General features: G+C 37.5%; 2 protein-coding genes across 2 annotated transcripts; both read right to left on the bottom strand.

Moving 5' to 3' along the window:
* Positions 1–1,223: 1,223 nt before the first annotated feature.
* LOC131944224 (charged multivesicular body protein 4c) lies at positions 1,224–7,599 on the bottom strand. Its single transcript, XM_059304763.1, has 5 exons — positions 6,898–7,599; positions 5,695–5,872; positions 4,795–4,909; positions 4,508–4,649; positions 1,224–3,288 (listed from the first exon to the last, which is right to left on the bottom strand). The coding sequence occupies exons 1-5, from the start codon at positions 7,076–7,078 to the stop codon at positions 3,233–3,235; spliced, it is 672 nt and encodes a 223-aa protein (XP_059160746.1). The 5' UTR covers positions 7,079–7,599; the 3' UTR covers positions 1,224–3,232.
* Positions 7,600–11,682: 4,083 nt separating this feature from the next.
* LOC131944233 (N-acetylgalactosaminyltransferase 4-like) lies at positions 11,683–14,469 on the bottom strand. The gene is made up of 2 exons (XM_059304772.1): positions 14,371–14,469; positions 11,683–13,476 (listed from the first exon to the last, which is right to left on the bottom strand). Exons 1-2 carry the CDS (start codon positions 14,467–14,469, stop codon positions 11,683–11,685), a joined length of 1,893 nt encoding a protein of 630 aa, XP_059160755.1.
* Positions 14,470–24,269: the final 9,800 nt, after the last annotated feature.

The following is a 24,269-nucleotide window of genomic DNA, read 5'->3' as shown; positions in this document are numbered from 1 at the left end:
AAAGTAGATGGAAGAAATTGTACACACGTTTCCCTGTACCAACCTACCTGACATTTTAAGATGGAACCATACACTAACCTGCCTTGTAAACCCGGACCACCTACAAATTCTAATTTTCTTAGCTCATAATTTTGCTTTTTTCAGTACATTGCTGAATCGATTTTTATTAATTAAGCTCAATTTCTAAAAAAAAGTTTTTGTTCCAATAAAATAACAAACAATAACATCTTTTTGATATGGCCTAAAATCGATATTTGGCAGAACAATTGTTGACTTTAGCTCTCAACATCTCCATTGTTTCGCGCCCTGTACTGCGGATATTATGTCCTATCATCTTGATCAGATTTTCAATAATTAATACAACTGTGTGCTATTCTAATAAAACAACTTCTGTTCTGTAATAATATCACCACCATTAATCTACGGATCTATCAACTAGCGCTGCAAGATTGTTTACAAATTCTCCTTTTAAATATTATCAGCCACGAAGCTATGTGAATTATTTGTTTCAGTTTTTGAACAGAAACGCCCTCGGCCAAGTTAGTGTTAAGGTGGTTAGCCTTAACGCATGAGTTATGATCAATATAAATATGGAAGATAAGAAGGAATTTCGATTTTTCTTCAACCCCACTGTCTCACAACTGTGTTTTTTTAAACAATGAGTAGTTTTGCAAAAAGAGGAAAAAACAAAATCCTGCTGGTGTTGAGGAATTTTATGCATCAAATATTTGGCTGTAATATTTCCGATTTTAAAAACAAGAACACTAAGTAATAATGGTTTTTTTTTTCAGATCATATTTATACATTTAAAATCGTCCAAAATTTTAGTAGTTTATTTTCGATGTTTTTCGTCTTTCACTCAGACACAGAACCAGGCTCAGAATCTGCCTGATATTGCTACGGTCAGCATTCAACTGAGAGCCATTAGCTCCGTTGATAACTCACGAATGTCTCTGAGACACGACCACACACATTTTTCCTGAAATTTTGTTTTTGAGCAATCCGCGATCTACTTAGGCAGCAATAAATGAACCACAAAGGACTGTATTAATTTTAAAAACAACAAAAAATAAATGAACTCATACAAGTGGGATGAGTAAGGTGTCAGCATAAAAAACTGAAATAAGGTATTTGTCTCATTTGTTAGTCACAGGGCAGTGGTGGTATTACAATTAGCACATAGATAATACATCAAGTGTAAATAACAAGCCCACACATGTAACAACATTATGGTACACTTTTAATTTCATATTGTAGATGTTTGTAGAATCAAAGTAAAAATCATGGCAACAACAGAACAGTCATTCATGAAAAGACAAACACTCAGCCACACCTCCCCCCAGAGTCACCAAACAGGGAGGGGAAAACAATGTCTGTTGGTACAGCTACAATAGTTGCTTTGTTGACCCTCAATAAACACCTGACAACAGGTAGAAATATTGACCCTCCCACTCCAGAGCTGTAACTGTTTCCTTTTTAAAGGGACATAACTCTGTGAATCATTTAAGGTAGGTAATTCTGCATGAAAATATTACTAAAGAGTAATAACATTAAAACATCACTTCAACCGACAATTTTTATAAAGACAGAAATTTTAAACATTATGAATATATAGTAGAAACAGCCACCAATACCAAAGTTATGTAATTGTGAAATAAATTGGTCTGTAACTACAAATGAAACAACATGCATGACTGACTCGCACTCAGTATTTCTTTATTCTATTTTTAGATACATAAAACATTCAATTATTTTTATCATCATTTGCAAGTATCGCCTCAGTTTTAAATCAGCAATAAATGATCGACCACACAACATTTAGAACATCAAGAAATTTATAAAAACTGGTTGCCAGGTGCTGATTAACATCTAGAGGGGCAAGTACTCTTTCAGTCTGAATACAAGGGAGGTAAGATGGCAACTCAGTTGAGAAATTCATACAAGCATAAATAGTAGGTTAACACAGTTGCGGCCCCTAAAGAGAGAAGAATCAACATTGAGTTGAGATCCACACAAGACACCACAAGTAAAAATAGAGCAGGGTTGCAGCCCCTTAGCCAAGTCAACACTACATGGATAACATCAAGAAACCCTCATCACAACATTACAAGGGACTGGCACTTTAGTTCAATTTTCTAAGTTTTATCTTTTGTTCTCTTTAGCAGATAAATTATAAATAAGTTATAATTTAATGACCAGAAACATTGATAAAACTATATCTAAAAATAAACCAGACAGAAGTTGGACAAAAAAAATAATAGTCAAAACAAATATTCTTTTAAAGAAATAATGCACTATGGTTATCAGGGGAAATAAAATATTCATTCAGCTGGGTCACTCTACCAGTCATCAAAACAGACTGGTATGCTAGTATAGAGAAGAGACTGAAAGTTAAGCAAGTGTGGTCCTTACTTACACAACAAACTCTAGAAAAAACAGAAAGCTAAGTTAAGCATGTCTGGTCTTACAGAACAAAATCTACTTCTACACTGGCCAATTTCTGTAAGCTCATGTCAAGTATTTTTACTTTATTTTAAATGTAATGACATAATATTTTAGAAAAAACAATTTTCCCTTTAGTGAAGTAAGAAGTATATTTCAAACACAGATTGTCTTTATTTATATCAGTAGGAATAAAAACTATACAAAATAATCTTGAGGGGGGAAAATTTACAAAAAAATTGTATTATTTATGTAAACAAAAATCCTGTACCCTTAACTAAATGCAAAACTTGATTCAACTGTTTTGTCATGATTCGGCTAACATAGCCTTCAGATTCTTGTTTGTTTTCTCTCTCACATGATGAAGTAATGGGACACAAAACAGATGCCAGTAAAACACTAGTTTATGACACAAAAGACTTTTTGATTATATACAACCAAACAACTTGACAGCATGTTCTAAACTTAGTTCTCTCTGTATCTTATTCAAGTTGGTCAACACACTTCCCTGTATAGCAATAACTGACGTTAAATATCTCAAAGTTTTTTAAACTAAGGGAACCCTAAAAAAACATGAGATAAAACTGGATGACAGAACCCCCATTAAAATACCTCACATCAAACACTTATGCATAGGTAAACAAACCAGTGGGTTACTTCCCCTGCTGGCTACAGTAACAGAGCAAACCTACACAATTGTTACCAGAGCAACCACAAGAAAAAATAGTATCACAAAGTCTCCTCCCCCAGCTGATATATCCATTCAAATAAAATAGTCCAGGGATGGTTTCTATGACGCCCACATTTCTAATTCCTTCAAATCATCGTCCGCTTCCTTGGTGTGGGCTGAAAGAACATCAAGGAAAATACATTTGTTAATATATTGAACCTAACAGTTACATTAGTGTAACTGATTCTATGAAGACAGATGTGGCTTGCAAAATGTCATTTACATTCAGCAAACAAAAAGCTGAGTGAACTCAAGCTTCAGATCTGGATACCAGCCAGGAGCTTTTGTAGCCTTTCATAGGGACACTCTAACATTGTATGCTACAACATTAAGCAAGAATCAATTGCAAGAGAAATATTTTTACCAGCAATATATGTTTCTGAGTAAATAAGAAGAAGAATATTAATTCAAGATTTACTAAAATTCATCACAGTGCTTAATTAGTAATGTTTTGCCCACTAACTGTATAAAATGAATTACTTTATATGGTCCACTAAACATGACTATTTCTTAATGCAATTTAAAAACATTCAATAATTCAAAAATAAAGTAATAAAAAGTAAACACAGTATGAGTGTAATGCAGGCAATGAACGACTGTTATCATCCTTTCACACTAAAGATATCAGAGATGTAACTGAACCCTGGTAACATTTTTGGTGTCACAAAGGAGGGTGTATGGCTATATTTCCCCTAAACAAATTTATCATTTCCAGGTGAAAATTGGAAATTTCAATAAAATATTAGGGAGAAGTATTTAAATGAATTTTTTTTTAAATTCTTTATAGGGAAAAATTGGACACCAAAATAAAATATAAACAAGTAAATACAGAGTTAAAATGATTAACATCTCCCTCCCCTACCAATTACACCCATAACCACATTTCTCACTTATCACAAAATCAAACCATATCTCTTTACTAACAACTCAGTTCAACCTTTATCAACAAATTTATCTTTCTCCAGATTACATATCTCAACCCCCATCCCCAACTTTACCATAGCCTTACCCCATTATACCTCAGCCACTAGCAGGGCTGCCTGCCCCAAAAAATATTAATAAACTAAAGCAATTATAAGTAAATCCATTTTTTTCAACAAAAACAAAAGAAACACATATTGTAATTTGAACCTGGATTTCTCTCATAAGCTAGATACAAAATGTTTTCTTTTAAATACAAGGGATAAAATACTAATGGACAATGACGAAGATTTAATTTTTTAAAGTGAGCTAAAGAGCAACAGTTTGGGCATAATCTTAATATCACAGCCTACATGCTGAAATCATAAAATATTCTGTAAAAATTGTACAAGTAGGCACCCCTGCACTACCCACCTTTTGATGATGCAGCCGCAGGTCTCCGATCAACAGGTTCAGCAGTGGGGACACTGGGCAGGTCCTCTGTCCCACCAACCTCCAGCAGCTGTCTGTCCAGCTCCTCCTGCTCCAGCTCTTCCAGCTCTGCCAACAGGTCATCCTGCAGACACAACATTTCTTGACCAACCAGGACAATAGGTATTCACAAACAACTAAATCAACATCCATTTTTTTTTAAAACTATCTAGACTAAATTCAGATGAGCCAACAATTAATTTTGAATAATTAAAAATGAAGAATCTTACATCATCAAGATCTTGACCAAAGCCTACAGGATGTGAGATAGCTTCAGAAATTTCATTAGCAACGTCTTGTTGTTCTGCAACATCATCCATCAAATCATGCACCTTGTCGACATCCCTGGAAACAAAGGTAAGTAACAATCACACCTCCCATCATCTAATACAAATAGATCACATTACAAAAACAGGTACACTCACTCATCTGCTAGATTCGCACTGGAAACTTACAGATTGTTGAGAGCACCCTAAGACAGATTCACACTGGAAACTTACAGATTGTTGTGAACACCCTAAGACAGATTCACACTGGAAACTTACAGATTGTTGTGAGCACCCTAAGACAGATTCACACCATGAACTTACAGATTGTTGTGAACACCTTAAGACAGATTCACACTGGAAACTTACAGATTGTTGTGAGCACCCTAAGACAGATTCACACTGGAAACTTACAGATTGTTGTGAGCATCCTAAGACAGATTCACACTGGAAACTTACAGATTGTTGTGAGCACCCTAAGACAGATTCACACTGGAAACTTACAGATTGTTGTGAACACCCTAAGACAGATTCACACCATGAACTTACAGATTGTTGTGAGCACCCTACGACAGATTCGCACTGGAAACTTACAGATTGTTGTGAGCACCCTAAGACAGATTCACACTGGAAACTTACAGATTATTGTGAGCACCCTAAGACAGATTCACATCATGAACTTACAGATTGTTGTGAGCACCCTAAGACAGATTCACACCATGAACTTACAGATTGTTGTGAGCACCCTAAGACAGATTCACACCATGAACTTACAGATTGTTGTGAGGGCCCTAAGACAGATTCACACCATGAACTTACAGATTGTTGTGAGCACCCTAAGACAGATTCACACCATGAACTTACAGATTGTTGTGAGCACCCTTGAGTGCCTTAGCTGCCACACCCATGACGTTGAGGACTTCTGTGTTTGTGCTGGCATTCTCCAGAGCTTCACGCTGGAACTCTATAGTTGACAGTGTTCCATCTATCTGCTGCAGCTGTTTCTCATAGCGCTTCTTGCGTTTCAAAGCTTGAAGTGCAACTAAACAAAACAAATTACAGATTTTAATTTATATTCCTTCAATTATTATTAGTAGGTACTGCTGGTATAGTAATGAACATGGTTAGGATTTGGTTAATGTCTAGGGTCAGGAACATGCTCAATGTTAGGTTACATAGTAATTTTTATTTGTAGAAATAAACTTTGTCATTCTTTTCAGCTAATTAAATAATAATTTAATTAATCTATCATAAGGCAATTTTAAGATGATTTATTTTTACATGAATGATGAATGAACAGATGGCTAACTGGCCATAAGGCTAACGACCAAAATGTCTTGTTTGGCATGTCTATGTTTAATATTTAGATGTTGAATAGATTCAGCAAGACCAATAGTGTATTTCTTTTGGGACAAAACGATAACAAAGAATCAGGTATAAGTTTGGGCACAAAGGTTAGTTCCACTTTCCGCCCTTGCAATGAACGAACAACAAAAAGGATTACCACCTATACTAGCACAAACAAGAGTAGACTGAACCAAGTTTACAAGGTGTTTAGTAGATTGTTTGTTCTTTCTAGCCCAGGTCTAAGGCTATAAGTATAATTAGTAGGGCTATTAATAATTAATTAATAGGCCTTAGGCCTAAACACTATATTTTATGTAAGCCTATAGGCCAACTTACCCAAAGTTAGCCTACTTACTCACTGTATTGACTACAGTCTGGGGTATAGAGTGGATGATATTCGACATGACAAAATAGAGAGTAGAGAGTTATTGTCGTATTGATTAGTCAACTTCAGTTAGACTACTGTTAGGCTGTCACTGACTGACTGAACTGAGACAATCTTCTATTCTAAGTCTAGGCTAGGACTTACTCACTAACTTACTGACTAGGATTCTAGATTCTACTCTACTTTACTTCTAGCCTAGCAGTTGAAAGTTGAATCTAGAATTCTAGATCTAGAATCTAGATCTAGATCTAGTCGGAGACAAGATAACTAGCAAACACAGTAAAGTAAAAAAAAAAGAATATTTTAGAATATAGGCCTACTCAAATATACTGTACCTCTTTTATTTTTGGTTCCATTTTTTCTAGCAATAGCAATCTCAGCTTCTATTTTTTTCTCCAAAAAATCAGATTTTTTCATTAACATTTCTTCCACTTCTCGAAGTCTTTGTATACCTTCTTGTGGAGTTGGAGTTTTATCCTTTTTACCACCAGCTAATAGATTCTTGATAAAACTCATTTTAAAAATATTGCTAGAATAATTTCTAAGGAAAAGTTTAAATGCCTAGAGATTTCGATTTTTAGGTTTTCTGAATGTTTATCACTCTATGGTGACTCTGACTCAATAAGCAGGAAGTGTAAGTGAATAATAAAAACGATAAATATTCGTACCGAGACAAAGAGAATGTTTTTATTTGATTGGTCAAAATTTTGGCGAATATTTCCAGTTAGTTCCCTTGTTGGGTATTCGTGAGTTTTTTTCTTTCAAATGTTTGTAGGGCCTAACTTAAAATACTTTTATCTAAATTTATTATACTAATTCTACGCCCGAAAGTATTAAATTAGATTTTTACTGTAATAAGCCAACTAAGTTCTAGATTGTGTAGTCCCGTTAAATAAAAAGCAAAGCCTACACACTAATTTACAGTGCCTATACGACACTACTGACTACACTACACACACTGAATACACAATAGGCCCTAAAAGTAATAAGTAGAAATTAATGTCCATAACTGAAGAACTGTACCTAATTTTGTATAATAATAAGCGAATAAGATCTGTGTTTTATCGGTAACGGAATCTCTCAATAAAACAAATAAACTTGAAAAATATGTTGTCGTATTTGGGACTGATTCATAAGATATATTACGAAATATTTCTATTTTTAGGGTCTTGTTCAACCGAAGCCCGAGCTATTTTTAATTTTAACATCACAGATAATTTTGTTGATAGGAAACTGCTCCCTTCGTCTGGGAATGACGCCCCAATCACAGGGGAAGAGATTTGGAAAGTGTGACGTCATTTAATGTCATTTTTTTTATACGTTATTTTTAAACCATTTTTATTTTACCTTAATTTCGCATTTTAAAAAGCTTGATCGATGTAGGCCTACCCAGAACTAATTTTTACTCGAATTTCTAAACTCTTCACTATCAAATGGTGATACGAATGTATGGATCTAGATCAGTGTTTCTTTCAGACTTTTTTCTCCGGGGGGGGGGGGGGAGCACTTGATATTTTCGTGGAGGGGGAGGCGGCGGACTAAGTTTACCGGAGTGGGGGGGGGGGGGACACAGGTAAAAGTATATATTTCTTTATTACGTGAATTACATTGCGTTCCGGGGGGGGGGGGGGGGGGGGGGGGTCGGTAGACTTTCTTCGTGGGGGGGGGGGGGTAATGCCTGGGAAGATATGCCTGGAAGAAACTCTGATCTAAATTCAACATGTTTTGAGTAAAATCAACCTCTGCTAACTAACAAATCCTTACACGTATACAGGCATACTGTTTCTTCATCTATGGAATAGGTCTAGATCTATATCCTTTTATTAAATTAAAACACCTCCATCAATTCTTATATGGAGAAAAAAAGTGCTTAAGGAAACAAAAACAAAAACTTAGGTATTATATGTCCAATTAATTAGTTGACTTGTGTGAATATGCACTACAAAATCATAAAATAGCGTGACGTCGATTATTGATGGACTATAATTGTTTTTTTTTTTCTATTCTTAACATTCTGAACCAGCTAGAGGCGGATTTGGTCGCCAAACATGTAAACAATATAAAAATGCTACATCAATAATTTGTTGTTAAATCGGCTAGTCTAGATCAATAGCTGGCAACCAATTAAAATTACACAGTGGGCGGGGTCGTCTATGAATTATAATGTTGCATGGCTATGATGGAGGATGGGGTAAGATTTTCTGACGGGCGGGGGAGGGGGGATGTCTAAAGTACAATGAAACATTTTTTTTGTTCTGAAGACCATTTTTAAATGAAAAATCCTGTTAAATGTGTGCTTATTGTGTGCGACGTGATTTTAATGGATGTGTCTTGCTTTTCATGATGACGTTAAAGCTAAAATTGTGTGACGCCATTTATGACAGCCCCCCCCCCCCCAAACACACACAAACGTTAGTTTGCAAAATCCATTACACTGATCAAGATGAATCTAATTGTTAGAATCATCTGGTTTATTTTCCTATTCAATGAAAATTGATTCCCAGCATAATACTTGAGATCTTTTGTTTGTAAGTTGTGTTACTAAACCAGTAGATTGTTCTTAGACAAAATGTCCATGCTCTATTGAGACCTAGTATGCCCGTTAACAAAAGAGATTCCTCGATTCAGCGCATCAGGGCTGCACATGTTTCCTTTTTATTTTCCATTCGTTATCATTACTTCTTGGATGGTGTTACTTTGCTTGATAAAGTAATTACTTGCGATAATTTCTAAACATAATCCCACCAAACTTTACTGCGTGATATAAAAAAATATAATTTTACATCTTACCATCGTCATAAACTATCATCTTGTGTAAATGATCGGGAGAAAAAAAAATCTTTAAACTAAATTGGTAATTTAAGGTTCCAAAGTTATGTTGTTACTGTATAAACTGATCTAGAATGTAAAGACGTATATAGTAGTGAGCCATTCCTGCGCCCGGGGCGAACTATCAATTTTTTGCCCCCTCTCATTTTAATTATAATTATATTTATTCATGTTAGTGAAAAAGTCGACCCCCCCCCCCCCAGTTGAAAAGGTTGGTGACGTTTTTTACCAGCCACTACTTTTTTGCTTTGGTGCCACACTTTGACTATGTACAACTCAATACCTCAGCTTTCAATATTTTTCTACCCTTTTTTGGCGCCCCATTAGGGTCAGCGCCGCGGGCGGCAGCTCCACCCGCCCTCCCCTAGCTACGCCACTGATATAGGGTTTTAAAAAATTAATGGAACTCATGTGTTGCCGGTTCTACTGATATTGTCGTTTCAGTTTTAACAGTAGCTTGTCCCAGATAAAATAGGTAATCTCCGTCAGTGAAAGAAAAATGCCCGAATAGGTATTTTATTTACGATACTTAAAATAAATGAAAATGTTAATTCTGCTTGCTATCACGCGCACTGTGTTTGATAATAGGCGTGATCATAACATCTTGATTTTAATAAACTTGATTAGATTTAACTTGATCCTATTCCGTTAGTTGCTATTCGGTTTGAATAAGAAGATAGCCTGGTAGTCCTTTCTTTGCTGATGTATCGGACTACTGGCTACCCGAAAGCAAAACGTGAAGGTGTGGTGTTAGCCATTTTGCACTGCACCCTCTCAGGATAGTGTGCAAATGTGAAATCTTCCTTCTTCTGTTAATTCTATAACAGTCTAGCATTCTAATTGGCCTTAGTTCCGACTTCATATCTGGCAATCGCGTCACTAGATGAGAGAGGGGAGGGGGTGTGGACAACAAAGGGTGACACAATACAGGGGAAAGGGGGGGGGGGGTGACAATCAAACGAAATATACACAATTGTAATGAAAAAGTCTGATGTATTCCAGTTATTTTAATAACTTATCACAGTTACATACATCATTAAATATTAGACACAAGGTGATACCATCCAGATATGGGTGACACCAAATATCTTATTTATTATTTTTTTAGTCGGTGGTACAGTGGGGTGAGGCCCTGAATTCTTTCCGCATCGCTAGTCACCCGACTTAGTGACGCCACTAGTATCTGAATTCGGATTAATCTCATTGATTTTGGTGGCTTGTGTGTTCAATGACCATAAGAATAAGTTGTTAACTTATTCGGCCGTGAAAACTGATGAACCATCTGGGATTCTGAATTGTTTAATTTTTTTTTTGGTAATTAAATGAACATTGCAATATATGAGTGAATGCGTTCATTGATTGATAGAGTGAGCTTAAGTGTTCGGCAATTAGCTCGAGCTAACGTTTGTGTTCCCGATCTGTCACAAGCCGTTACTGCCAGCTTTCAAAGCACTTTAGTAACAGAAGAAAGTACTTCTAAAGTTAACAATGGTATGTTAATGGGGATTAAAGATTTTTGTACAATTACTTTTGTACTTTTTTTCACTGGACCGACATAAACATCCGACTACAGTATATATATATATATATATATATATATATATATATATATATATATATATATATATATATATATATATATATATATATATATATATATATATAATCCGGTTAATGGCTGTTATTAATAATGAACGAAACATTGAAAACTAAAACTTGACAAGCTTAATGAATTAAAAATGTGTTAATTACAAAACAAAGACACACGTAGTTCTAATGCTACATGCTATGTACGAGATCACCGGTTTTAATATTTGATGTCAAAAGATAGACGTCATGTTATATTGACATGTTCCTTTGTTGACATCATGTTATATTGACATATTCCTTTGTTGACGTCATGTTAAATTGGCACGTTCCTTTGTTGACGTCATGTTATATTGACATATTTCTTTGTTGACGTCATGTTAAATTGGCACGTTCCTTTGTTGACGTCATGTTAAATTGGCACATTCCATTCTTTTATACACGTCAAGGCGAACATTATTTTAGCCGGAGGCTGGTCTAGAGGTATGTACGGTTGTATTGAGTGTGTTCCCGTGTATAACGATTGTATTGAATGTGTTCCCGTGTATTACGGTTGTATTGAGTGTTCCCATGTTTATTCAACCAATGCCAGCTATCCCAACTGTGCCGGACTTTTGAGTGGGCTAACTTGACAAACACCGAAGGTCCAACTTGTCCGTTATCAAAAGTTCCGCCACAGAAGTTAAGCCCATAACGACATATCATTAAAAAATGTCATAAGGATTCTCATCCTTCTCGTACCTGGACCAAACCGACTCAGCGGCTGTGATGTTGACGCTGTCCAGCACCCACAACTGTGTGATGAGCGTAGCGTCACATCTGTTCATGTGGACGGTATTCGTACCGGTATCGTACTGCAAGCATAATCGAGTATTGAAGCTAGCAATCTGCCCAGTGGTGGGGTTCCACGCAAAACGCTGCGTCGGTTTTTCCTCGATGTCTACGCATGGGCGCATGTCAATGACGTCATTTTTAGAGTTGGTAAAGCACTGTAACGTCACGCCCTGTATGCGCGCCCGCCAATCAAATTCATGGACGGTGAGGCTGGAACAGTTTGATAGAGTCAAGTAGGTGCCAGTGCTGTTGATGCACTGGGAATTCCACGCCAGTCTGATGTCTCCAACTGCTAAAGATGGCGGCGGGTTGGCGGGGTAGTGACGTAGAACATCCGGTGCGACTTTGTGCATGTACCAATTAAAACTCTTACATCGAAGTCGGTGACGTACGTCGTGTTGTTGCGTTAGGTCGCCTGGATCTAAACTGCTCTTTATGTTTCTGGCGCGCATGACTGCCTGCTTGTACTCATCCATCCAGACCGATGCCACGCGCAGAAAATTTTTCTCGATGATGTCATCGGCGTACAAGTCTTGAAAGTACGGCAGGGGCCGGAATAAATGCGCCACCCGGGAACAGGGGGCGTCAACCAGCCGCCCCCCGCACATCCACGTCTTGAAAGACATCTCGAAATTCTCCCCGCCCCAGATCTGCAGCCCCGGGTCATACTGACCCAGCTCCTCCCACCATTTTCTAGTGATGGCAAAAGCGCATCCGACCATGACGGGGGTTGCCAATGGCGACGTCCCAACAGCCTCTGAAGATGGGATACTTTTGTACTGCATCCTCCAATTAAACCCGCCACGTGTTCGGACTTTCTGAGCTTTGACCTGAAAGGTCTCTGGGTCTATGGAGTCCACTATTGGACACACAATCGTCTTATAATTAACTAGCATGGGCTCTAATAACGGAGGCAGGTAATTGTAATTAACTTCAACGTGTGAGTCTAGGAAAACAAGAAAACTGCCCGTTGTGACGTCAGCACCATACATCCGGGCCCTGATTAACCCCGAACGCTGACGAAGACGTAGAATCTTCACTTTGGGAAAATGTTGGCTGACGTAGTCATCGAGCGGTTTCTTGAGCTCTACGTCACTGCTTGCGTCATCCACGAGCACGAGTTCCCGGATTAAGATGGCGGGCGACCTTGACATGACGCTATGAACCGTTCTCAGCACGGTCGACAACCTCTCGTTGTAAAACACGGAGATGATGCTGACAGAGTTGCGGGGAATGTCCGCGAGAAACTTTTGTTTCTTGCAGACGTCGGATCGTGCATCTTCCAGAGATCGCTTTACAGATATGACGTCACTGAGTCTGGCATTATACATGTACAGTTTTGTCAGCTCCGACTGTTGGTTGTGGTCGTCCAACACACTCGCGTTAACTCCCCTCCCGCCCTCGCCAAAACCTTTCCTTCCCCTTTCCTTCAGCATGAGCATGTAATCATTCCAGTCTCTGTATCTACTCTTCACACCTGATGAAATGTTACCTCCCTTGATTGGGTGTATCTGTGATTCTGTCCCTTGAATACGTAAAGTCTTGCGTTGCTTTGCTTGTCTAATATAAGGCACTGTTGGTGTGATGATGACATCTTGATGTGGGTAGACTCGACTCTCTGGAGGCTGGTTATTTTGATCCGAGTTCAATACTGCTGATGGCATCTGTAAAACAATAATAAATTAGTTTCATAGCAATTTCAGCGAATTTACAATATAATAATTAGCTGTGATGTAATGTGATGGTCTTAAGCAGTTAAAATAAAATTAGTTAAGTATACAAAAAAAATTGTAAACGTTCTATTTCTTCTTCTTCGTTCTTAAATTCTAGTATTAATTAAGTATATGTGTCAACTGGTTATGCCCCATTGAGGCCATTGACTCCGATTTCAGCCTGTTTTTCTTTTTGGCTGCTTCCACAGCCTTTGTCCAACCAAGAACAAACTACAAGACAGCAGTTGTTTGATTTTGGAGTTGTTTCTCCTAGATGAGTGGCTGTCCCCAGCTAACGTGCCTCATCTGCCCGAGGTTTCGAACTCGAGACTTTTCGGTTTAGCAACCATGAGCTTTACCACGCCGAGGGATAATCTTCACTGTTTAACACATTCAAAAATAGTTTCCAATAACTAAAGCGATTGTTTTAGTCTCTTGTGGCACTTCACTTTCTACATTAGAAATTTGCATTTTATATATATGTTCAATAGGAAGAAGTAACGTATAATCAAAGACCCATTATATATATATATATATATATATATATATATATATATATATATATATATATATATATATATATATATATATATATATATATATATATGTATGTGTGTGTGTGTGTGTGTGTGTGTGTGTGTGTGTGTGTGTGTTTGCGTGTTTGTATTTGTGTATAGTTAAGTATCAAAATGACCAATATGTCAAAATCACAAAACAATTTATGCACAATAAAATGACCTCCCAACTACAGTCATAATTTACACAGCACAAACACAAATACGCCTAGCGATGGTCACTCCGTCCCTGAATTAATCAATACAATTAATTAATTAATATCAGGATTACCTGCTCGCTGTCTTCCACAAACACGACCAAATACAGAATTAAAAAGTTCAGAAACAGCGTCAGCATAAGCAGCATGTATTTTTTCATTCTAAATGGCATTATCGCCCCTAGTTAACTAAGTCTTCAGGAACGATAACTCGCTGCTATATTATTAAAGTTGCATGAAAAAAAATCTTAACAACTATAAAATCGCACTCTTAAAAAATAAATTTACTCCACACTGTACGAATGTTGTGAACAAAATGTCCTTTATTTGCGCGTGCTTTCTGTTTCGCCAACATATTGAATAATGTGAGCTAACATTATGCGCGGCAACGATTTCCAATGAAATAGTTTACCAACAATACACCGTGTAAGGCTAAACACGGGGAATCTCTTTCTGTGGGCACAATGGGTTGTCAGATTGATGCAACATTTCGTGCCACATCTGTCTGATGTGTGAGCTTTTGACATACCACAACTGTGAGGGCATCTGTGTGATGGCTTGTCGGTCGTTGGACGGGACCTGACAGAAAGTGGAGTAGCTTGCATTGAATCGCTGCACGTCATCCGACACGCTCTCGGGGAAAAAAAAACAACATGAGTGGGATCTTATGAATGGAGGCTTGTCATTCGGTGTGACATCTGGGCCACATCTAAGTTAGGTCATGTGACTGATGTGGCATATGAAATTGTGTCAGAGACTGCTCAGCTGACTTTTTCTGCACACTACTGCCGCTCTATTTATCTACACATACATCATACATACACACATACTCCTAATATATATATATATATATATATATATATATATATATATATATATATATATATATATATATATATATATATTTATTTATTTATTTATTTATTTATTTATATATATAAAAAGAGATAGAGAGAGCGGGGTAGGAAGAGAGAGAAAGTAATTGAAGTAACCAAGGTTCTAATGTTGTTATGCAAGGTATACAATTTATTTGATTTAGTTAAGAATTTGGTTTAGCTTATGTCCACTGGCAGGTTTGAACGAGATTTTCTGCAGACACGTGTGACGTGTAGACAGCCGTCTTCACAGGTCAGGTCAATGCTCCCCTGGTCAAAGCTGAGCGAACCTACTAGAAATCACGTGACGATCTGACGCACGCACTAGCTCTTTTATGTATGTGGATCTATTTCCTTTCTCGTCCTCCATATGTGACAGCACCCCTCTTCACCACCCTACATATGTGACAGCCCCCCACTCACGAACCTACATATGTAACAACCCCCCCCCCAACCCACCACCCTACATCATCTCACCACCCAACATATGTGACAGCCCCCCCCTCTCACCTCACCACCAACCAACATATTTGACATCCCCCCCACCTAACCACCCTACATATGAGAAAGCCCACCCCACCTCACCATCCTCGTATGTGACAGCCTCTCAACTTCCTCACCCTCCATATGTATGTGCCCCCCCCCCCCCCCCCACTATTCTCTCTTGTGATAACCTCACATCCTCGACAATAAACCAACACCAACAATGTTCATAGATTTATGTAGCTGAATCATTTGAAAGAAAATCTCCATGTTAGCAGCTGAAGGCAAGGAGACCTCCCCAAACGATTAGAGCTAATGTATTCAGCGATCTATAATGGGCAGTAACTGGTAGGGCGGTCGGCGAGCCTTTCAGATGTAGACTTAAGAGATTAATGAAGAATAGTTGACCACAACAGCTGGCGAGGATGAATACAATTATTTTATTTGCTCAAAGTTTAGACGCTATTTCAAACTAGTAAACAATGTAGGGTGTGTAGGCTTTCAGATGTAGTGTTGTTGTGGTGACTAGCGTGCGTGATCAAAATACACATCTTCGTTGTATATATATATATATATATATATATATATATATATATATATATATATATATATATATATATATATATATATATGTGTGTGTGTGTGTGTGTGTGTGTGTGTGTGTGTGTATACATAAATAAAATTGTTATATATGTGTGCATATACATAGATCTTTGTTGTTGTAAATATAGTATATATATATATATATATATATATATATATATATATATATATATATATATATATATAAATGTGTATTTGCCTTTTATGCATTACTGCACAATCCATCTATGATAGTTCACTCCCGCGTAGGTTTCTGTCAATAAAAAAAAATAATGGAGGATCCGCCTCCGAGTATTCCTGCGGCTACCTCAGTACCTAGGGTTCGCTCATTAGCGGTCCTTGTAATGTGGAGCGCCCCCTTCTGCACAATGACGCCGACATTTGTATCAAGCAGCGCCCTACACTAGGGATACAGTGGGCTACTACGATTGATGAGTAAAGCCGAGAGATCTCCTACCTTTTATTGCGGTGGGTCATCAGCGTACACTCAAAGTTTACACATCACACCCAGGACAAACCCGCACTCTAACAACGTGTCTAAGGGGCTGGATGTCCGGTGGGGGGAATTAACGTAGGGATGCCATGCTCAGTCCAACAACTTAGATCAAAGAAATGTTCAGCCGGCTTTATACTTGAGCAACTCTGGCAAAAGTAATTTGTTGGACGTGTGTTCTAATCGATAGAAAACTCTACATCTGGTATCTAGGAGAAGCTGATAAAACAAACTGATACCCAGGGCTGATAGTGGAGCGCCGGCTGTGGATCATTGCTTGACAACCTTCGACGGATTGTAGCTGAACAAGCCTACTGAACAAGCCTACTGAACAAGCCTACTGAACAAGCCTACTGAACAAGCCTACTGAACAAGGCTAGTAAATGACGTTCATTTCGTATGAGATCACAGCACTGCGCGATAGGTAAACGATTTTTTTTAAAAAGTAATTTCCTATTTGGTGTAGCACTTACCCTGGCAATAAACCCCTTACTATACCAGTTAAACCCTAAGTTGACCCTAAATAACTCTAATCAATACTAAACCTAGATGTGTCTATAAACCCCTTACTATACCAGTTAAATCCTGGGTTGACCCTAACTCTAACCAATACTGAACCTAGATGTGTCTATAAACCCCTCACTATACCAGTTAAATCCTGGGTTGACCCTAACTCTAACCAATAATGAACTTAGATATGTCTATCAACCCCCTTACTATACCAATGAAATCCTAAGTTGACCCTAAATAACTCTAATCAATACTGAACCTAGATGGGTCTATAAACACATCTGGACTGAATAAGAGACACTGGTACAAAATGAAACTCGATACATACTCTTACAAAACTAACGTCGTTTTTATGAAAGTGTATAGAATTACATCCTTGTGTGTGTAAAACTTAGATACTCATTATCGGCGAGGGTATGAATAAATTACCGATTGTATGTCACCCTATCGCGGTATCGTTTACAGCAAAATAACAAAGAAACATTTTGTTATCAACCCTTATCTTAAAGGCTACATCGTGATATAACTTTTTCACCTACCCCACCTGAATTATGGCGTCATTTATAGAAAACCACGAATTTTTCAGTGGATTAGTAAATAAAAATTAAATAGGAAAAAAATAAAGTCAGGAAAATGAACTCTTGCAAACATGAGCAGCTCAAAGTTTTAATATGGTTACCTCTCTTGGCTTACTAAATTGCGAATAAAATTTAAATTCCCTTATTGTATTATAACTTTTCATTAGCTGGAAATCAGAGCATAGCTGAGGCGTAGCTAGTTATGTTAGTGCTAATTAAGAGCGAATTGAATGGAAAGATAACATGGTTCTAATTGTTTCCAAAAATATAAATATCGACATATTAATTATTTTTTTTATCTGAACTACTCATTTTCCTCGTGTATTCGTGTGTAACAACAGCTGTTAGTATACTGTACTGACTGTCAGTTTTTTTTTCATCCTTGTTCCTCAATGGGGGGGGGGGGCGCCCCAGGCGCCAAACGGAGTAGAAAAAAAGCTCTTACAGTCAGTTTTAAACAATAGACTGCACATGGTTTTACTGACTTATTTAACTGTTTTCTACAACTATTGTGTGATACTAAAATAAAAAACGGTCGAGAGGGAGGGCGGGGGCGCTTTTTAGTCAACGTGTTTAACTTTTTATAAATGGGGGCTGGGGCGCAAAAGTTAATGGTTGGGCCCCAGCGCCGGAATGGGTCGTTACGCCTTTGAAGCCTAGACTGTTGATGCATGTCTACAGCATAAACTTTACGTCTCATCTAAATGGTCTTGGAGACGGAGGCTTACAAAAATATGTCGAACTGTGACGTTTTGTGTGTTTTCCATATGTGTGTTTATGTATTTATAATAACCGTCTGTTGTTGAACTATTATGCATTCAATAAATCAGCTTAAAAGCAGTTGTTTACCCATAACATATGTCTTGATGAAATAAACAACGCACTGCTACTTATTTTTACAGTCAAAAGCAACGTTCCGCTATCCGTGCTTCTATCAATAACTTAATGATGCTCTTGTCTATTACATCATCGTCTTTTCACCACGACTTTTTCTTACTAAAAGTAATCAATCACAACGAACAATATCAATTCCCACATACACTCAAATCCTTTCTTACTGTAATCTGTAATTATTAGCTAACCCCTTAGACGTCCTTAATCAACTGTCTTTATCCTGTTGGGCTTTTAATCCGCGAACTTGTTTACAGATGTACCCATCATGAGTACTTTTAAATTACCATAACCAGTGGCGTAGCGACCCTTCCCGGCGCCCGGGGACAAACTTTCAATTTGGCGCGCCCCACGGGATCAACCTTTCAATTTCCGATTCGCACCCCCTCTCCCCCCCCCCATATATGTTTTTATATTTATAAAGCAAAAAATGCAGCTAAAATGAGATTTTAATTTGCTTTTCCAACCCCTAAGGTCGGCGCCCGGGGACATATGTACCCCATTGCCCCCCCCCCCCCCCCTTCGCTACGCCTCTGACCATAATCCCATTTGTGATTAGAAAAGTAATGTACAGGGCAGATAGCCAGGATGGACTAATAGATGCTGCTGCTCTACTGCGACTGATTGGGTCCGTCTTTAGCTTTATTTGCGACTAGCTAACTACAGTCCTTTAGTAGGCCCATCAAGCACCGTCCTTAAATGAGGAGTAGTTTACTAGCTTTTACCTGGGTCAGTGAGTGGGTAGGTTTGTGGTCAAATCTTGTAACTCATGATCCACTTTCACTAAAGCCTCTCGAGTTCGAATCCGGGTTCAAATCCGTAGAACGTACCTGAAGTTCTGAACCCACGCTCAAATCCGGGTTCAAATCCGTAGAACGTACCTGAAGTTCTGAACCTACGCAACTCTGAAGGGTAGGATACCTGAATCACGTTAAGGAAAGTAAAGGCGAATGGGCATGGTACTGACCACACTATCCTTTCATACGCCGTGGTCACAGAAACAGTTGAACTCTACTTCCCTTGACTCATGGCCTGTCATCAAGTTCAAAAGGGAACTTTAGATTATTTTCCGGTGACAACGCAAGAATATCTACTTTTCGGTGTGATCGTGTATAAAATTAGTAATTTAAAAATAATATAAAGATTAATATATTACAAACCAGAAGAGAGATAGCAGAATTAGGTAACAGCGGTGAGTGTGGTTAGCTTTTATACACTCAGGTTTTCACCAGAGTTCAGATAGCTAGTCACAGATACAGTTCTAATCCAATTATGTTAGTGCTAATTATAAGCGAATTGAATCGAAAGAATAAAAATTGTTCTAATTGTTTCCAAAAATATAAATATCGACATATTAATTATTTTTTTAATCTCAATTATTAAATAAAACAGGAGTGAGCTCCCCTAATTTTCCTCGTGTATTCGTGTTTAACAACAGCTGTTGGGATACTGTACTGACTGTTCAGTGTTTCTTTCAGACTTGTTCCTCCAGAGGGAGGGGGGGGGGGCTGAAATTTTCAAGGAGGGGGCGGACAACATTTTCTGTGGTGCGGGGGTGTGGGGGGGACGGGGGACTGACACTGGTAAAATGATATATTTTCTATATAAATTCTATAAAAATTTATTTAATGCATCGAAAGTGCCACGAGTACGCCATCATTTTGGGGTCCATGCCTTGTTGTAATTTAACATGTGAGATCAATGATCCCTACCCAAACCTTCACCCAAGTTTTGTTCTGACCGCACACCTAGCCCCAACAGTTTTACCATTAGAAAAACACAAACAATTCGGTATTGTATGCTCGTGCCCGTGTTTTTTTCATTGTGAACCAACGCAGAAAGGTTGGCTCTAAACCTGAACGACGGGATTATCAATGGATTTAAGCGGATTAACAATATCTATTACTTTCTCTGCTTTTTAAATAAGGGTAAAATGACACGACAGCGCAAAACAACAGCTTAAACAGATGGGCTCTTGAAGGCAGCTGTAATTTGAAACATTTCATTAAACTCACAAGGTAATCGATTTAATGCCAAATTGAATCCGTATTAGATATCGATATTTTTGAAGGCTAGAAATTTTAAATTTTATAAAAAATTTCAATTAATTATATGGATTAGATTGTGTTGTACATTTTGACTTTCTCCTATACGAAGTATAGAGGAGGTATTGTAAGCGTGCACAAAATCGAAATGGTCAAGTTGTGATAATTTTGGGCATAGTTCAATCTTCTTTAATGTTAGGCAATGGTCAAGTTTCTTTAATGTTGGACAATGGTCAAGCTTCTTTAATATTGGAAAATGGTCAAGTTGTGTTCATGTAAGCAATGGTCAAGTTGTGTTCATGTAAGCAATGGTCAAGTTGTGTTCATGTAAGCAATGGTCAAGTTGTGTTCATGTAAGCAATGGTCAAGTTGTGTTCATGTAAGCAATGGTCAAGTTGTGTTCATGTAAGCAATGGTCAAGTTGTGTTCATGTAAGCAATGGTCAAGTTGTGTTCATGTAAGCAATGGTCAAGTTGTGTTCATGTAAGCAATGGTCAAGTTGTGTTCATGTAAGCAATGGTCAAGTTGTGTTCATGTAAGCAATGGTCAAGTTGTGTTCATGTAAGCAATGGTCAAGTTGTGTTCATGTAAGCAATGGTCAAGTTGTGTTCATGTAAGCAATGGTCAAGTTGTGTTCATGTAAGCAATGGTCAAGTTGTGTTCATGTAAACAATGGTCAAGTTGTGTTCATGAAGAGCATTATCGATGTAATTTACCGATACTATCTACTTTCACTTAACCACAATTATAAATCTATCCACCCCACACATATGCAACAATAGGATCGTTGATTATTACAGTTTGATATTTTAACCCTAAATCTTGCTTATGTTTCTTACACACTAACGTTTAGACTATCGATGTACGGCTAACCCAAGACGTGACAGCCAGCATGCGGAAGGGATAAGAGCATGTGTAAGATCGAAACCACTTGACACATGCCAACTTATTTTAAACTGCGGTCACGAGAGGACAACATAAGTCATACTAGCAGCAGCCCGTCGTGTTTGTACGGGTCATTCATTAGAGTTTGGTTTTAGATTCGATCTATTTGTAGATTGTGTGTAGATTGAAAAAAAAAACGGGTTGTGCTTAAAGGATTCATGAATTCAGACGTGTGAATACTCTGGTTTTTTTTTTAATTTCCTTTATTCTAGTCATCTTTTCGCGGGGGAGGGGGGGCAGTGACCCCTAAGAATACTAGACGAAACAGAAAATTTTAAAATATTTAAATTATATATATATATATATATATATATATATATATATATATATATATATATATATATATATATATATATATATATATATATATATATATATATATATATACTAGGCATACTGCCTAGCTTCGCTTAGGTTTTCAAAAACATGTGATAATTTGAATACTAATTATTTGGTGATGGATGAGGTGTGGAGTGCTTAAATTTAAACAGTAAGGCTAATTTCAGAGAAGATGTTGTATGTTGTTTAACAATCGCTTTTAGAGCAAAAATTAGAAAGTACGCTATTTATAAATAAAATGGAATAAGAAATACAGAGGTTCAATTAACAGTATATCTTATAATTTATATTACATTGACTTTAAAAATTAATTTTTTATTTAATTATGATACGTAGCTTAATTAATAACTTATTAGGTTTAAAACAAATGTTATACGTTGTCGTTTTCTGTTTCTGTTTAAAATAGTATACAATTATTTGAAAAATAATTATTAAAAAGGTTACCTCCCTTGAAAATGGACCGAATGACGTATTTTTTTGTTTACTTTTTTTAAAAACAGTTACTATGCTTATATTAAAAAATTGATATATGAACATATTTAACGACTACAATGGATTTTTCCGACGTGAATCACGTTTTTTTTTGTTGTTACCCTCCAGGGTCGGTCTACGACCTCAAATAATATTAAGGGGATCGTTCGTCAATTTATTTATATATATATCTCATATGAGGAGAATTTCACTCGCGGTCATCTTTTAGCCCTGCTCGAGGGCTTTGAGTCTGACCAACAGTTTTTCCATACGGCCTAGTCAGCTATAGAAGTGTATGCAAAACATTAGCTTGATGTACAGAGGTTAAGTAACCTAAAACTTGTGTTGGAAATTCCCTGTTTTTCCCATAAAATACAAAGATTATATAGGGAAATACGACTGGTCAGTTTTGACATATTTAACGAATTTTCCCGGACATGGCGAGTTTTTTGTGACACCCCCAGGCATTCTGCTACCACCTCACAAAATTTCAAGGGGGGTCGTCGGAGGAAATTTTTTTTCGTAATATAGCTCATATAATGAGCTTTCACTCGCGGTCACTTTTTAGCCCACGTCGAGGGCTTTGAGTTAAATCGACAGTTTTCCCTAAAGGTCAAGCCATAGTCCTAAACGTATGCCAAAAATTGGCCAGATATACCGAGTTTAAGTACCCTAAAGTCTGCGTTGAAATGACCCTATGTTTTTCCCATAAAATACAAAGATTATATAGGGAAATACAACTGGTCAGTTTTGACCCCTTTACGAAGTTTTCCCAGATATGCCGAGTTTTTTGTGACACCCCCAGGCATTCTCCTACCACCTCACAAAATTTCAAGGGGGGTCGTCGGAGGAAATTTTTTTTCGTAATATAGCTCATATAATGAGAATTTCACTCGCGGTCACTTTTTAGCCCTCGTCGAGGGCTTTGAGTCAAACTGACAGTTTTCCCTAAAGGTCAAGCCATAGTCCTAAACGTATGCAAAAAATTAGCCAGATATACTGAGTTTAAGTACCCTAAAGTCCGCGTTGAAATGACCCTCTGTTTTTCCCATAAAATACAAAGATTATATAGGGAAATACGACTGGTCAGTTTTGACCCATTTCCCGATTTTTCCCAGACATGGCAAGTTTTTTTGACACCCCCAGGCGTTCTGCTACCACCTCACAAAATTTCAAGGGGGGTCGTCGGAGGAAATTTGTTTTCGTAATATAGCTCATATAATGAGAATTTCACTCGCGGTCACTTTTTAGCCCTCGTCAAGGGCTTTGAGTCAAACCGACAGTTTTCCCTAAAGGTCAAGCCATTGTCCTAAACGTATGCAAAACATTAGCCAGATATACCGAGTTTAAGTACCCTAAAGTCTGCGTTGAAATGACCCTATGTTTTCCCCATAAAATACAAAGATTATATAGGGAAATACAACTGGTCAGTTTTGACCCCTTTACGAAGTTTTCCCAGATATGCCGAGTTTTTTGTGACACCCCCAGGCATTTTCCTACCACCTCACAAAATTTCAAGGGGGGTCGTCGGAGGAAATTTTTTTTCGTAATATAGCTCATATAATGAGAATTTCACTCGCGGTAACTTTTTAGCCCTCGTCGAGGGTTTGAGTCAAACTGACAGTGCTCTTTAAAGGCCAAGCCATTGTCCTAAACGTATGCAAAAAATTAGCCAGATGTACTGAGTTTAAGTACCCTAAAGTCTGCGTTGAAATGACCATCTGTTTTCCCCATAAAATA

Source organism: Physella acuta, unplaced genomic scaffold (genome assembly GCF_028476545.2).
Source record: "Physella acuta isolate Inbredline_101_S28 unplaced genomic scaffold, ASM2847654v3 ptg000486l, whole genome shotgun sequence".
Taxonomy (NCBI): Eukaryota; Metazoa; Mollusca; class Gastropoda; family Physidae; genus Physella; species Physella acuta.
This window is presented reverse-complemented; position numbering and strand designations above follow the sequence as displayed.